Here is an 18240-nt window from a genome sequence, read left to right as displayed (position 1 = left end):
GTAATGCATGAGAATGAGGAAAGGGTTTTAGAAGAACAACCACAAAAATTAGAAAACTCCAACCCCTTAACCAGTACAGAAGAAGTAAAAAGTTTCCAAAATGTCGGTACTGTGATTGGTAGTTATGAAAAAAGGGTGAAGTTGTCTGTAAGGGATGTTATCTTAGATACCGAGGTTGAAATAAGAAGGGGTGTGTCAAGTGATGCAGCAAATGAAAGTGAGATAGTGAAAAAATCTAGTAAAAAAACAGAGGATGTTGCAGTCAATGAGGATAGTGATATTGCTGAGAAAAGAAGTGGTTGAAAGGGAATCTGAAAAAGTAAGCATGGAAACACAAGAGAAACCTGGAGAGATTGAGAGAAAGTTGGCAGAAAATGAAGTGGAACAGAGGAATAGTGATGAAACAGAGTATGTGGATAAGGGACCTGGTCCCGAGGAACATTGTTTGGACATTATACCCCTGCCCTCCATTTGTGTATCTCTGGAAGGATGCTCAGGAAGGGAATTTGGTGCTTCAAAATCATCTGGGAAAGGAACCATTACCAAAAGTAAACATATTGCCAAAAAGAAAGTGGTCTCACAGCCTAGCAAGAAACCCTTCACTATTAAACTCAGAACTCAAACACAACCGGACTCCACTTCTAAGTCTGACAAAGAGAAGAGTCCAAAGAGTAGAAGAAGAGTGGTGAGGCCAAGAGACAAAGAAGAGGTAGTGAATGTGGTTGATAACCAAGGAAAGGAAGAAGAAGAGTCTCACCAAGAAAGAAAAAGCTCGAAAAAGAAGGTGAAATTGAGAAGTGAGAAAGATACTGCTAAAGTGCACAAGTCTCAGAAAATCTCTAAATATCCTAAGAAAAGAAAGGACGTTGAAATTGAGAAAACAGGTCCATCCAAAAGGAAAAAGGTGGAAGTCATGAAGGGACTTGGTCTTTCACTACAAGGAACACTAAAGAAAAGCGAAGAGATGTTTAGAATCAAGAATCTGAAAGGACAAAAGGTGCTACTTGGAAGAGTGCTTGATCCTGAAATAATTGGACATCAGGGATTGAATGAATTGATGGAAATCCTAAAAGCTCAACAATGGGACCATCTTTTTGAAAGCCAACCATAACTTAGTGTGCATAGTTGGAAGAGTTGATTTCACTTTGGATGAAACTCAGCTGGGCGAGATTCTAGGTCTCCCAACTGAGGGAATGAAAATGCTGGGAAATGACAAAAATATCAAAGCCTCCGATGACTTCAAAAGTTTCATAGTCAAGATCGGAGAGCAAGTGACCACCAACACTCTATATAAAAAGTAAATGAAGCCACAATATCAGCTTATTTTTGAGTTGGTCAACAAGGTGGTAATGCCCAGAGCTGAGAAAAAAGTGCATTGCATCTAAGAAGGATCTGTTCCTGATGGAGATCTTGGATGAAGGACACTTAGTCAGTCTACCCTCCATCATGATTGAGAATATGATTAAAGTCGTAAATACAAAAGATGGAAAGCATGGTCTACCTTATGGTTTTCTCCTGACAAAAGTTTTTGATCACTTCAAAGTTGTTACAGGGAAAGCCACTAAAGGAATAAGGAAATAGGTGTTCTCTTTGAGCACACTAGAAGAATGTGGCATTGTGCAAAAGAAAAGGGGAATATGGAGCACATCTACTATCTCAAGTCTCATTGAGGTAAATGAGAAAATGTTAGCTGACATAGAGAGGTTGCAGGTTGAAAATGCCTTGTTAAAAAAAAAAATGCTAAGTTGAAGGTTGGAGGACTTGGTCCTAGAGAGACACAGACGAAAGAGGTTGCCAAGTTAAGAGGTGAAAATGAAAATTTGCAGCTGAAAGTTGGACGACTTTAGGGGCAGATCTTGGAAAATCACAGAGCTGCAGATGCCAGTGGGACATGATGCTCAAAGCTCTCAACCCTATCAAACCTACAAATACATGATCCATTTCCTTTCACCTTTTTTGGTCACCTTGCCTACCCCTGGTCCTAATTCTGTAAAATCTCTTTTTGGCCTATATCGATGACTATGGAACTATGGCAACTTTATTTTGTATATTTATGCTTCAACTGACTGCAACATTTCAATGACAATTGCTCTGTTTTGTGCATATGTTTTCTCTTTTATTTGTTCTGGCTGTTCTGTTACTGTTCATTCTGAGTTGCCCAAGTGGTCTAAGTTAATAACTCTGAACTTCTTTAAGCTTGTGCGAATCTTTTATCTCTTTTTAATAATGCCAAAAAGGGGAATGGGATGGGATACACTCAAATTGATGATTGATACTCCATTATTTTATATTGCACTTGATGTTAACGGGCCACATTCTCAGGGGGAAGTCCCAAATGAATATTGCACAAATGTACGCTGGGATACACTCAAATTGATGATTGATACTCCATTATTTTATACGAAATGTTAACGGTCACATTCTCGTGAGTCCCAAATGAATATTGCACGAAAATGGGGATACGATCAAATTGATGTGCACTTGATGTTAATGGCCACATCCTCAGGAGGAACATAAATTACAAGTTTCTCATCATAAAAAAAGGGGGAAATTGATGAGTTATGATTTGGTGTAGTTTTGATGATTTGACAAACACACCAAGGACCAGGTCTTTGGTCAGGTCCCCTAAGCACTATACGAATCATGACACTGGGTAAAGCTTGCGCATGGTTCTGCAGAACCGCAGAAGACAAAATGTACGTGTGTGTGCTAGGAGCTACTAGCCCTTGGAAAGCCACCATCCATGGTCATATGGTTCTCACATGCTCTCTATATTGGTCTCATATATATAAAAAAATGTTGGGATTAGTTTGACCTAACACTTGCAAATCTAAAAATTATATTTTTCTCAATTGCAGCCGCCACCCCTCTTAAGAACAAAGCCTCAACAAGCCAAAGGACCAGATTCCTGAACTGAAGATGCTTTAAGTCCTTAGGTTGTTGAGTCTTTGTTCCTTTGTTCTATAAATTATAGACGTACTCTTCTCTTTTAAGAAGTTGTTTGTAGGTTATTGAATTCTAAGGGGATTGCTTGTAAGAAGTTTATCTTTACAAGCTTTGAGTGGTACACTAGGCTAGAGTTAGTCTAGGTGTATTAGTTTGAATTCTCAGAAGGTGTTTGTGGGCTATTCACCTACTTAACCTTTGAGTGGTACACTTGTCTAAGTATAGGCAAGGTGTATTAGTTTGCTTAGCTAGTGGTAGTCGAGAGTTGCTTACAATAGAGACATTGTAAGCGAGAGGAATAAAGAGTTTAATTCCTAGGTTGCAATAGATTGTAATATGAACATTGTTCAGTTTAGTAAAGTTGGAAATCCTACTGGGGTAGGTCGTGGCTTTTAATTCCTAGAGCAAAGAGTTTTCCACGTAAATATCTTGCCTTATTTAGTGGAAACAGCTTAGGGACCAGGTCCCTTAGACTGTTCTGGTGAACTTTCAGTTGGTGAACACTAAAAGCGTGAACTCATAGGTTCTTTCAGAATTGGTCTGTCTATATCATGCTTATTCAGTATGGGTGTATGTTGTTTTTGATATAGTGTTTCTTTCATTTGAGTCGAAGGCTTCATTTTATGAACAATAAGGTTGTTTCTTTTTAGAGTCAAAGAGAGAGCCAGCAGTAGCCTTTCATTTTTAGCTTAAGGACTATCCACATTATTCCGCCTAGGCCTTTGGTTAATGCAACGTGTGTTATGCTGAGCAGGCGCATGGGTTCGAACCCTATTAGACAAAACCTAGTCTTTAAGTAGAGAAGGGCAACTTGACAGGTCAATTGTCCATTGAGTTTCGGACTGTGCGTTAATGATTACATGAAAAAATTACTCTCTTCGTCCAAAAAAGATTTTCTTAGTTTGACTTGGCACAAAGTTTAAGAAACAAAGGAAGACTTTTGAAATGTGTGGTCCGAAACAAGCCTTAGATATTTGTGTGGCTGTAAATCATCTCATAAAGTTAAATTGTTTCTAAATATAGAAAGGTGTCAATCTTTTTGAGACAGATTAAAAAGAAAAGGAAAATAATCTCTTTGGGATGGAGGGAGTATTTGGATCATTCCACCCTTATCAAGATTGTGTTTCAGTTTGAACTGCTCACCCTGATAATTGATTTAGTAGAAGTAAATATTTTTCTTGTCATATTTACTATTATGCTAATCAAGGGAGAGGAAAGTAGCTTTCATGTAAAAAATTGTTCAAGCCCAAAAAAGATCTTATAATACTAACTGCCCGACAACCACTAGCATGCAAAGAAAAGTGGTTGTAAGGCTCAGTTATCAAAATGGGTGGATATTTTCTTTTCTCTTTTTCTTTTTTGGATTCATTTTTTAAAATAGAATTATGTTTATACTTCATTACATTTAAGAGAACTCATACCATACGCAGTAAGTTGTAATTCCAAGATGATGAAGCATCTTCTTTGAAGAATTGAGACAGTTTATTATTTAAAATAAGAGCGAAAAATATTTAGCAAAAATAATTTTAAAAAAGATTGAGTATGCTCAATTATACCAACTGTAGCCAAGAAATGACACGATTAAATTATTTTATTACTTCTAACTATTTTTGAATAGGGTCAGTAAATATTTATCATATTACAGTACATGAACCATTTTCAATATCTTCATTTTCTCTTAACATTTTTCTTAGGTAGGCAAAAATGGATTAATTAAAGTTTCAAATAGTGCATAATAGAATAATATAAAGTAATTTTGTTCATGTTGGCCCCGGCTATCATCACTAGTGTAGTCAATATACCGGAATCAAAACAAAAGTGGCAAAAAGAACCACAAAAAGAAAAGAAAACAACACCATTAACACACACAAATACAAAGAGAACTGCTAAATCTTGAAATTCCAGAAGAAAAAAAAAGAGTAAAAAAAGAAAAGAAATGTAAATATAGCAGCAAAGGCCAACGATATGACAAATTAACCCTAGTAAAAGGGGAAGAAAATCTCACCTCCAAGGGAAATAGAAGGAATTCTCGATATAAACAGCATCAGAAAAATTCCATAAATAGGCTTAGCAACCATAGTAAATTTCAATGGTACCTTTCTAATCTAGGATACTCAACTTTGGAAGAAAACAAGATTAACCTACTTTGAATCTTTGAGTTTGTTTTAATCTATTCAGTCTCCAGATATTTCCTTATGTATTGCAAAATGAGTACAATACTGGACTATCCACAGTGGCGGATCTAGCATGCTAGGTGGGGGTTCCATTGAACCACCAACTTTCGTCGCGGAACATAAATTTATGTGTAAAAATTTATTAAAATTATAATAAATAGTAGATGTGAACCCATAAATTTTTACATACGACGGGTTTACACTAAGAATCCTAAGGTTGAACCCATAGATTTTAAATCCTGGATCCGCCTCCGACTATCCACAGTGGCGGATCTAGCATGCTAGGTGGGGGTTCCATTGAACCCCCAACTTTCGATGCGGAGCATAAATTTATGTGTAAAAATTTATTAAAACTGCAATAAATCGTAGACATGAACCTATAACTTTTAAAATACGACGGGTTTACACTAAGAATCTTAAGGTTGAACCCATAGAGTTTAAATCCTGGATCCGCCTCTAACTATCCAAACCAGAATGAATGAGAGAAGAAACAAAATTGCCAAATATTTCTGACATTTCATTAAACGGGTACGGGACATCTTAATGCCGAGTTATCAAATATTGGTTATTTCTAATAGTTCTTAGCAAGCAATAATTTTTGTAGAAATGATGAAGATGACGAGAACATAAGTCAAATACATCAACCAATTAAAGGTATATGACCTTATGATGACCCAATGTATATATGAGCAATTCTGACATAACACAAAGGCGATCTGTTATATTTTGTAGAGGGCCATTTACTCGATTCACCCAGAAAATTAAAGGGGAAAGCCACGTGCTTGGCGCGTTTTGTTTTTGTGCCGTGAGTTTCTTAACAGCTTTTAGCGGAAGGATGGATTTTGCCACTTTTTGGATGGTACAAGGATGTTTTTTGCTCACTAAGGTAACACAAGGATTTGAGCTATAGTAGAGGAATGATTTTAGCCCAAAACTTTCTCCAAGCATTCTTCTGAATATTGTGAGTACTCTTCTATCTTCATCAGATGCTATAGTAAAAGGTCTTATTTTTTGGTAACTAAAATATTTTATTTATCAAAGTGCTTATGTACAAAAAAACAAAAACATTTATTGTTTGTTTCTGTAATTTGTGTGCTATTACTCTATTGTTAACTTCCTTTAAAAAAGCAACCTCAGAAAAGTAGGTGAAAGCTGAACAAATAATGCTTTTCTATTATAAAACTATATATAATTGGAAATAAATAAGAGAAGCAAATCATTAACTTTGTAGAGAGGAGGGAGAGATTATATTATCATCTTTTCTTGGTGTTACAAATGAGAAGGCAAAGCCCCTTATTTATAGAAGAAGTTTGCCCCTCAACCTACAATATACAACTTGTACAAGTTGCTCTACAACTTGGACACAACTTGGTACAACTAAGATACAACTTGCAAGTGCAAGTTGTATTTATCACTTTAAGTCAAGTGGTGCAATATACACTTCTAGTTGTATAATCATTAATAATACATTCAAATTACAACTTGACAAATGGTTTATAACACTCCCCCTTAGATGTTTATTAATAGACAATGTGTCTCGTTAAAACTTTACTAGGAAAAACCCAAAGGGGAAAAATCCTTGTAAAGGAAAAAGAGTACACATATCTGGTAATACGCTTTTCCAGCTGCCTCATTAAAAACCTTACTAGGAAAACCCAATGGGACAAAACCTTGGTTAAGGAAAAAAGAGTGCAATGCGTATTTACTCCCCCTGATTAAAGTATCGCTTAATTATTGAAGATAATGTACTCCGATCTTGAATATCAACTTGTTGTATGTTGAGGCTGACAGTATATTTATGATCAAATATGTGAAATCATCATTTGAATGAACCGGTCGATCACGTATGCCACCATATCTTGATAGAGTTGCATCCTTGTCATGTAATATTGTTGGAACCACATCAAGACCATACCTGACTTGCTTTATAAACTGTTGTTATCCTGTCATGTGGAACATGGTATGACAGTAACCCTTTATGGACATAAATAACATGTTTGGATTCAACTATTATGTCGATCAGATGAATGTCATATATATCCAAAACACTTGACAATATTTGTTAGGACAAATACATTCATGTCAGGGCTTTCATTTGCAATATGCAGTTGATCTATTTCAATATCTCCATGTCGGAGTAAAATTATATCATGCTCGTAGTTATAGCAAGATATATAAACGCAAATATATGGTACTTCAGGACCAGCTCAATTCTCTCATTTCAATCTCTTTTATCAGATATAATCTAGTGCTTTTGGAAACTCTTCAAGAGCTCCAATAATATCCAAGTCATCAACTCATATAATAATATGAAAGGTTCTGATTATCATATAGAGACAAGGGTAAACATGATCATATTTGTACCATTCGGAAATGAATATTCCTTAAGGCAATTTCAGTACAACAACCTTGATTCATTTAATCCATTTAAGGATTATAAGCAAGTTTCCCAAGAATTTGTATATCCTTCAGGTATTTTGAATCCTTCAGAAATTTTCATATAAATTTTGTTAAGTAAGCTATATAGGCTGTGAAAACTTCCATATAAATTGTGACATCTTTTGATGTCTAGACTACAGGTCCAATCGCTTACCAAGATGCATCATTTCACTTGGTAATTATTTCTACGTTAGCATGCTTTAAGAGACGTAAAACTCAGGTCCTCACAATCTTATACAATATTGCGCGCCATATTCTATCAAAAATATCGTTGACGAGATATCATTTTGTATCGGTTTGTAATTCGACATAACTTACTGATCTCATCACTTCATTATTTTCAGGTACCTGAACCTCCCATAAGGTTTCATGAAGTGTTATGTCGTAGGCTCTTCAAGAGCTCATTTCCTTATTATGATCATTTTGATCATTTGCTCATCCCCTTTTTAAAGATTATTACATTTGGAACCGATTGGTCTACCATGCTTTATGCATGCTGTAGACTCTGTCCTTCAGGGACATTAAGAGCATTTTGCAGATGAGATATGAAATAGTTGGGTCAGCAAATGCCTCTAGCATTTGACTTGAATTACCTGAGGATCATACTGATGATAATTCACAACATATTTCTTAGCTGCATATTCTCTCCCCCTTATGTTACAAAAACCAACACATATCCTCATATTCTTTGGGAAATCCATTTGTGTGCATTATGGTATATCCATTAATTATATACCGCACATCAAAAGCTATAAGATGGAAATATCTAGTTCCTGACCCTGAACCAATTATGAGGGGAGAATTTATCATAATTTATTGGTCTGAAGCATACAAGCGTCGTTGTATGCAATATATCATATCTCAAACCAACATCTGAAGCTCTGTTCTCATAAGCAATGGTTTAGTTATATTATGGAGGCATCCAATGCCAAACCAGCTTAGATTTAAACCAACATTATCAAGATGAATTGTCTGATTACATATTCTGGAAATCGTGCTTCCAACCCAATTATTTTGAGCAAGCAACTTCATAAATATCAAACTGCCAGTTGACAATAAACTTACATGTGACCGTCTCATAGATGCATCTATTTAAGACATCACATTGTAGGTGAAGGGGCCCATATTCACCTTTTATATTTTTCATAATTTTAGGGGATTCAGTCCCAACATTTGCTGGTTTAATCAACTTATCATGAGAACAAGCAACATAAACAAATTCTTGAAGAATCTTCTAGTTCTTCAATATATTTTGAATACTCAATTAGCACATCATATTTAAATCAGGACAACCAAAATGGTATCGTCAACTGATAAAATTATCTATACCCGTAAACATTAAGTTGATGAGTGCTATTTATTTTAGTAAACTTCTGGTTTACTATTGTATGAGATTTTATGTCATAAACTTCTGGTTTATTGTGACATGTGATCCATCATGCTCGGGTAACGTTTCATATATATATTTCTTCCCCGATAACTTGGAGATATTTAATCTTCCAATCATTTGTAGTCTCAATATGATCCGCCTTTTATTGCTAGTAAACTTCAGGTTTAATATAATTTATTTTCCAATCATAACAATTATGATCTAGGATAAATGGTGATATCATATATAAGCTCTTTGAGAGACTTCAATTTATCTACCACAATCAGATATTATTTGTACACTGCTGGTGTAATGATACTTGCAGATAAACTACCAACTCTTCTAGAGCCCTTGATAATTAGTTTCTACTACCAAATATAGTTTAGATATTGCTGGTATTATGAAAGAAAATTTGGTTAAACACTACTGGTGTCATGAAAGAAAACAGTAATGAAATGAAAATTTATAGACAATTTTAAACTGTAGATTACGAAAGAAAACGTTAAGCTCTAAACTTCAATATTTCAAATATCTCCTTCAAGGAGATTAGCCATTAACATTTGAATATTTTGTATCAAAGCGGCAATCACATAGTAACCACATATTTCAAGAAGGGATACATTAATGTTTATTTCCTTCAAGGAAATCAATAACAACTAACCATAATGTATCAATGTGGTTATAGTAGGAAGCATTCTATTATGTTCCCTTTTGCTTTAGAAAGATCCTTTGATAAAATTATCTAATATGTTTCTACGTACGATAGGTACGTGGTGCAACGTCTTAATTTCATACCACACTTAATTTCATACCACACAAATAGAATATATATTCCTTGTTATTTTATCTCTCCGGGAGTGGCATTTCTTCATTCACTTAAGGGAATGAAACTTGATAATTCAAATGTGCTTGAAATACGACGTTCATCACTAACTCGTTATTTTGCTCAAGCACAAGAAGACACTGCTTCAGAATAATTCTTAGATATTTACTAATTCTTTCTACTTCTGGAGTAGAGTTTCAAGATTTTACTACTTTAGGAGTAAATTTTAAAGTTTTACAGCTTCGGGAGTAAAGTTTAAAATATTTTACTACTTCGGGAGTAAATTTTAAAATTTTACTACTTCAAGAGTAAATTCCACAATTCTACTGATTCAGGAGTAGAGTTTAGAGTATTAGTATTTCGAGAGTAGATTTCAGAATGTTTACTACTTCGGGAGTAAATTTCAGAGTTCTACTACTTCGGGAATAGAGTTGAAAGTTAGCTACTTGGGGAGCAAATTTTTGGGTTTACTACTTCGAGAGTAAAACATATAATATTCAGAATATTTCTTCTCAATTATTCTACCTCTTCTGGAGATGAATCATGATATTTTCACAATCAAATGTACATCCGTATTTATAAGCTTTACTACATATTATCACATTCACTTCAGGGAATGGATCTATATTTATAATTTATATCGAAAGTTCTCATTCTTCAGAAATGGAACACAATCATCTGAACGAGCAAGCCTTAAGCATACCAAATTGTGAGAGCTTAGAATTTCTTTTAAGATATTGCTACTTCAGGAGCAAATCGAGGCATACATATGATGTAGAGAATTTTTCTCTAACACATCTTCAGTTGTAATCACAACAATCCTATAAAAATATTACCGCTTCCGGTATTATAGGTATAAATAAATTTAGTCATAGGAAATATTATCACTGATTGAGGACTTCGTAACATAACAATATATAGCAAGATATTGGAAGCCTTTTTCACTGTCAATTTTCCAAACTTGGAATATTAAGGAAAAGAGCTCAGGAGTAGCGACAATAAGAAAACCTCTTTGCTAAGATAACGATAAGGAAATGAATTCGCTTACCTCAGCCAATCATGAAACCATACTAGTTCATTTTACTTTGCCAACATGTATAAAGGAAACGGTGATGCCAAAGGAATACCAATCCTTCAACCCCTTAAATAAAATGTAAAAAAATTCCATAATTTAATAATTCCACTACTTACCATGGAAGCGGATTTGTAGCGAGAGAACTTTCATTTGCCAAGTTTCAACTTTCCAAGCTATACACGGTCATCCATATTGCTTTAAGAACCAAAAAATTAATATAACAATTCATACCTTCAGACCGACTAAGTTGTGGATGGAATATATTCGGTGTCCAATCCTCAATTGATTAGAGACTCGTGTTGATAACCAGTGGTGGACCTAGAGTTTTACGCAAGTGGGTTCAGTAAAATGACTTTAAATGGCAGGTGAACTTTGTTCAACACTCTCTTTTTTTGGGCAGCCGAGGTTGCGGTAGGGGGGGGGGGGGTCCTAATGCTACCACAAAATGAATAATGCGTTCCTTTTTTCTCTAGAAACATTTGGGAAGGAAATTTAAAACGTTTAACAAAGATCTATTACTTTAACTAAAATAAAATTATTCAAAATAACAACGTTGTTTCAACAAATTGAATCATTTATCCAAATTAGAAATCTATTAAATTCTAAGAAATTTGATAAAATCTAAAATCTTTTTCTTATTAAAAAGAATAAAGTTGTTTATTTACAAACAAAAGAACAAAATTAAGGAAATATAGTCATATAACTTAAATTAACCAATACTACAAGTTATAAGAGAGAGAGCTTATAAAGTAAACTAACAAATTCAATAAAATATGAATAAACAATTTATAGTTAACAATTATTATATGTTTTCATGATTGCACTTGCATATTTTAGATAAAACAAGATCTCATTGCTTCAATTTATGTGAACTTATTTATTTAGTATTAGTTTAAGAAAAAAGAAGATTTTTGAACTTGTGGTGTAAAATGAAGCACATATATTTTGTCTGGTTATAAATCATTACATAAAGGTTAATTGTTTCGAAATATGAACAAAAGTCATTCTTTTTGATTGTAAGAAAAGGAAATAGGTTACATAAAGTTGAAACAAAACACAGCACTATAAGATTTCTCTTTGTAGAATTTTTTTATATTTTGAAGTGAAATTGACAGTAGAATAATCCTATGAAATTTGAGTAAAGAGATCAAATGTAAAGTAAAATAAAAAGATCATTATCATTGGGAAAAAAGAAAAAAAAAACAAGAAGGAAGAAGAAGAATAAACTAGCAGGTGAAAGAACAAAAAAAAAGCTTTGCACGTGAGTGCAGCATCTAAACCATATATATACCAAATATAAGCAATTGCTTTTGTTAAGTTTCGAACACACGACCCCCCACCAATAATTGAACCCACTGACCATCCATCCACAAGATTATTTTGTTCTTCAGTGGATTCAAATACTTCATATATTAGAATTTACAGAATTTAACCTGTAGAAAACACCGGAATTTGTCGGCGAAGTGGGTTCATTCGATCCCACTTGACCCTACGTGGGTCCGCCCCTGTTGATAACGTATTATAAAACTATATATAATTGGAAATAAATAAGAGAAGCAAACCATTAACTTTGTAGAGAGGAGGGAGAGATTATATTATCATCTTTTCTTGGTGTTACAAATGAGAAGGCAAAACTCCTCATTTATAGAAGAAGTTTGCCCCTCAACCTACAATATACAACTTGTACAAGTTGCTCTACAACTTGGACACAACTTGGTACAACTAAGATACAACGTGCAAGTGCAAATTGTATTTATCACTTTAAGTCAAGTGGTGCAATATACACTTCTAGTTGTATAATCATTAATAATACATCCAAATTACAACTTGACAAATGGTTTATAACATTTTCTTTTTAGATCTTAGACTTTCTTTTTATTTAATTTTGAACAAATGCATGTCATAAATTTTCATCCTTCTTGTAATTTTATTTTAGTAGACTTTATTTATAAATAAAAACTCAGATAAGTTTTTGAAACCCAATTAAGATTCAGCTAAGTCATCTTCAACCATTTTGAACCAAATCAAATATCGGCTAGTCCATTTTTGCAAAAATGTAAATGTTGCATGAAACGTCAAAAGTATAATACATTATACGTGTTGTAGCACTATGAAATTAATGAAATTCATTTGTAATAAGTTAGCAATACGACTTAATATTGCAAAAAAATTTGTAGATATTCTTCAGCATCAGTTCTCTTTATGCTTAGATTTTTGTTATGCTTAGATTTTTGTTATGCTTAATTGAGAAAATAATGCATTCACTATGATTTACTTTAATTTTACAGGTTTATGTGATTTAGAAGTGACCGGAAAGAAATCTCGTGAAAGACAAGTCAAAAGAGGTGAAATTGAAGAAAATGAGAAAATTGGCCAGAAGCGCAAAAAGTGGTTAAAAATGCAATCTCAAAATCTGAAATTTGAAGGCCATTGTCGTCACTTTTTATTGGGAAATTTTTGGAAACTATAAAAGCAACACTTGAGAGATCTTATTATCATCTTTGGCTAACTCTTCCAAGTTTAGGAGCAAGAAACACCAACCACACCTAGGGTTTGAAGATTTGGAGGCACACAATGAGAAATTATTTACCCATTTCTTCAACTCTTCCTATGTATTGAATATATTAGTGTGTATTATTTCATTTCAATACTTGAACCTTATTTATGGAAGTATACATTGTTAAAGTTTGGATTGAATCTCTCGTTTTGCTTGTGTATTGCACGATTTTTATTTCTAATGAAGTGAGTTAATGTTTCTCTATTTACTCTTCAAGCTTTAACATCATTTAGTGGTTGCAAACATTAAGTGTGCCTTTTTACCTTGGCTTTGCTTGAAAAAGAAAGTTAGGGTTAGGAAAAGAGTAAATAGCAATGATTTGGGGCTTTAAACTTCATCTAATAACTTGAGTTAGGAATATGATAGTTAACTTGAGGTTAAATTGATTGTGCTTAATATCACACATTAAGGCTTGGAAAAGCTTAGAGTGAAATTTATTGATTTGGTTGGAAGACTTTCAATGAGATTTTAGAAATCATTTCTATTGACATAAACTTGCTCTTAGTTGTAAAATTATAAAATATATTGGATCGTTACTTGATTAATTTCTCGTGTTTTCCTTTGCTTGTGAGGCCATTGATCACTTTATGCGCTTTCTAGTTACTTTTATCTTTGTTAGTTTATAAATCAAAAATTAAATATTGAAAAATTGTTTGGCTTAGTGTAGAAAGTGAAAATTTCTTACTTGCTTGATCGCCTAGTATATTGTTCCTTGTGGAATTCGACTCCGACTCATAGTTGGGCAAATTATATTGCATACGACCGTGTACACTTTCTCACTTGAGGGGTGGATTTGAAAGTTATCAGTTCCTCCTGGATAGAACAAATTAAACTGTTTTGTACTAGCGGCGCTTCAAAACTACTGAACTTCAGTGAACTCATTGAACAGAGTAAATCACACTTGACACTTATATTATCGAGAGTATGCAAAAGAGAGAGGATGGATAAACTCTGAGGCTAGACCTCCCAATTTACAACAAATATGGGGATTAAACTATTTATACGGGTATAAGAACACATGCAATATAAGGATAAAATATTTAATATTGTCACATGTAAGTGGAATAAGAACACATGTAGTAGCAAATATGGGGATTAAACTATTTAATATCGTCTTCAAAATGCACTTTCTAGGCGAGTTTCGGGGTGAGGAAAGTTAAAAACACATCGAGAACCTCATGCCTATATCAAGGTAAACACTCCGCCTCATGCGCCTGCCTTTTAAAATACTTCTATCAAAGACAGAAGATGCCCTTTTAAGGATCATTTGAAAAGAAGAGTTGAAATAGTACCTTTTAAGGTTCACTTAAACTCTGCTAAAAAACTTTTTCATTAAATCCCTTCTCTTTCAACTTCGATTTCAACCAAATGCAGGAGAGAATATATCACATGCCTATAACACTTTCTTCATCTAAAGAAACTTCGTAAAATGAACCACCAACATTTAATGCAAGAACTTCTTTAGTAATCCTCAATGGTATATGAAATATGCTCAAGCTGTTCTTGGAGAAGATGTAACAGCAAGGATAAAATAAGTAAGTCAAATGTAATATGCATAAATAAGACAAGGAAAACTAACAATTTACTCTAGACAAGGTACCAACTACTAACATAAGAAAAAAGTAACAACTACGCCTCAATCCGGAGCAAATTAGAATCGGGTATATGAACCCTCACAATCCATGTCGCTCCTTTTGCTTCATCTGCAACCAAAGTTAAACAGCTGGTTGTACCATATAAAATCATGATACTACGAGATCCTCTTCATAGAAAAGAGGCTGTCCTTGTGCGGTACAAACGATTCTAAGTTCCTCAAGTTACTGCTGAACATCTTCATCACCCTATTCTTTGTGTCATATAAGTACACCTTAGAGTTGTTCTTATGCTTAAGAATCAATACTTCACCATTCCTAGCTCCAGCAACAGCGACAAGTTTCCCGAGTTCTGGCATTGTTCTCTCAATCGGTCTTGCTGATTTGCATGGACAAGTTTAATTTGTCAACTCTGCCACGATAGTATGTTTCTTGGACCAAAGTTGCCCATGAAAATCTTCCAAAATCCAAACATCCATTTGCGTATCAGAATCACAGTAGACAACAGAAAGAAATCCACCCAACCCTACCAATGCATAATTGTTCGTCTTATTAATCACATCACCACGTTCTGGAAGATAGGTTCTAGTGAATCCTGCCTCTTTAACTTCCATTGAAATGAAATATTCACTTGACTCAACATACCAATGCAGAATCCTTCCATTTATTGACACTGCATTCTTCCAGTAAAAATTACCTAGGTTGAATGGCCGATCATTTATATCTTCCCACGGACCAGAAACTCGTTCCCAGTTTTCATCAGCACTGCTCAGATTGAATATTTCGAAACGATAATAATAATCGTTAACAACATGCACTACTTTGTACTGCTTTGTCGAAGAGTCAAATGCTATTGCTGCACTACAAGCTCCATGTAGGCAACCTGAAGGACATCTAGGGACAGTGACACAGAACTCTGTTGCTGGATTTATCACTTGTAGCTTCCCAGAGTCCCCTGGTTCACTCATCAATAGAAATCCATCACAGCTAGAATGAATCTCGCGTGATTGATTTTTTCCAAGTTCACGCGATTCACATTCAAGTTCTTTCCCAATCTCTATCAACTTTGTTTTCATATGCCTTCCATGTCTTGCCTGTATCACTAATTCTGATTTCGATTCCTTGAAATTTTGGTCAATGAAAGAACTTCTGGAGAAAAATTCTTTCCATGTTTTGCAGACAGGCATCACATTCTTATTTATGTATCTCGGTGGAATCTTCACTAGGATGTTAAGTATGATCCTTTATTGAAAACTAGAAAGAGTAATCTTCTGACTCTTTTCTACTTGTTTTATTCCTCTGCCTTTATCTTCTCCATACTTGTTTTCTTGTAAGCCCAGCATCTGTTGTGCGAATTCAATGCCATCAATTTCACCCCCCATTCTTGTACTGTGTACACTAATGCAGTTTCTGTAAATAAAAGTAAGTAAGATATACATGAGTCCGACAACTAAGTTTCATAACTTGAACAATTAAAACTCAATCAAGTTATCAGCTTTTGGACAAATTAACTATGGAATTCGATGATCCCTTCTCAAATTTACAGAAATTCAGTTCGCTATCTGCTTCTATAGCTGCAATTTCAGCCATGAGCTATAATGATTTGCATATGATTTTACAAATCAAACCAGTGAATTAATAATATCTATATATATATATTTTTTTGATAACCATGTGTCCGCGCCAGCTTTTGCGACCTCCTGCCAGCAATAGGTAACTCTGTCCAGCGAAACTTAGACAGATGGGAAGAAATCACCTAGTGAATTAATATTATCTATTATCTACCTACCTATAGTTCAGGGAACATTTATATGAAATAAGAGAATCTAATAATGTCTTTCTACTAAAGCAACTAATAGGTACTATATCCACATCAACTGACTGAATCGTTTATCTCCATGAAACACATGCATCAGTCATGTGTAGGGGGCGATTTAGTGCACAAGATATTGGTTCATCTGAAATCAGTAGCTTTGTCTCACACCCCGTTTCAAAAAGGAACAATTATAGCTCAATACCTTCGGGTGATCTAATTTATAAAATAGTCAGAAATGTATAGTTTTTGTATATTTATACATAAATATACATCGGGCTACTGCTGGTCATTAAGTTTGGCCGAAGGGACATAAACAAAAGAATCCCTTTAAGAAAGCCACTGAATAAGCACACATAATAGATTTCAAACCCTATAAATCAAATGGTAGAATTTCGATGTCCAACACATAAAGTTTAAATCTTTAATCCGCCTTAGTAGCTCTTTTTTGAAATTAGACAAAAAGGTTTATGCCATTGAAGCTATGATCATAACGAATATAACACTAATAAACTTGAGGAATCACAAACTTCAAGCTACTTATTATACTTCAGACTTATGTCAATTAAAAAATCATGATATGACATAGTTGCACTAGCTGTAATTAAAGAACTACTAACTCTTGCTAAAACAAAAATTAGGACGTATATAATTAAATAAACTTGTAAAAACAAGAACAATAATATATTGGAATAGAGAAGAGAACATACAATTAGAGCAACTTGATTTTTCCGTCGAGAAAAGAATGCGACACGAGAATGGGGACTTGATGAGTCTATTTATAATCTTTCCATAGGTTTCGGAAAACTAGCTAAACCCTAAGCCTATTTTGATTTGGATTGGTTTCTTTTTTGGGTTTTCCACTTGGCGTTCGGTATTAGAATTAGGGCACGACTAAATTCATTTTTTTGTGCGGAATGTCCGTCAAAGGCACTGGTCTTTAATTTTTGCCCTTCGCTAAAAATTACTTGGTTCCGGGTTAGAACCGTTTAGTCAATAATTAAAAAAAAAAAAATTGCAAGGTAGAGTTTAGATTCGTCAGACAGAGTTTTGCCTCAAACTCTACCTGATCAGGCAGAGTTTTGCTATCTTAAGGCAGAGTTTGCAAACTCTGCCTTAAGATAGCAAAACTGCACGATCGAGTAGAGTTGACGCAACTTTGCCTTAAGGTAGAGTTTTGCCTTGAGGCACTTATACCCGAAGGCAAAACTCTACCTTAAGGTAGAGTTCTGCATTAAGGCAATTTTTTTTATTCAGTTGAAACTTTGCAAAACTCTGCCTTAAGGCCTAACTTTTGCCCGAATAGGCCTAATTTTACTACGAAACTCTGCCATGTGATTTTTTTTTTTTTTTGATTGAGCCGGGGTTTGAACCCAAGACTTCGGTGTCACACCTCACCGAGGGGTATGACGGGCTCCGACCCATAGGCCGGGACCACCTAACTTAATAGTT

At 34.3% G+C, this 18240-nt stretch overlaps 1 protein-coding gene across 1 annotated transcript; it reads right to left on the bottom strand.

The window, feature by feature from the left end:
• Nucleotides 1-15116: 15116 nt before the first annotated feature.
• LOC132058456 (uncharacterized) lies at nt 15117-17626 on the bottom strand. The gene is made up of 2 exons (XM_059450951.1): nt 17499-17626; nt 15117-16385 (listed from the first exon to the last, which is right to left on the bottom strand). The coding sequence occupies exon 2, from the start codon at nt 16160-16162 to the stop codon at nt 15374-15376; it is 789 nt and encodes a 262-aa protein (XP_059306934.1). The 5' UTR covers nt 16163-16385; nt 17499-17626; the 3' UTR covers nt 15117-15373.
• Between the last annotated feature and the right edge of the window lie 614 nt (nt 17627-18240).

Source organism: Lycium ferocissimum, chromosome 5 (assembly GCF_029784015.1).
Source record: "Lycium ferocissimum isolate CSIRO_LF1 chromosome 5, AGI_CSIRO_Lferr_CH_V1, whole genome shotgun sequence".
NCBI lineage: Eukaryota > Viridiplantae > Streptophyta > Magnoliopsida > Solanales > Solanaceae > Lycium > Lycium ferocissimum.
Note: the sequence above shows the minus strand (reverse complement) of the source record. Positions and strands in the feature narration are given on the sequence as shown.

Coding starts and splice junctions, on each gene's coding strand:
- LOC132058456 (XM_059450951.1), bottom strand. CDS start 16,162: ATGCCTGTCTGCAAAACATGGAAAGAATTTTTCTCCAGAAGTTCTTTC.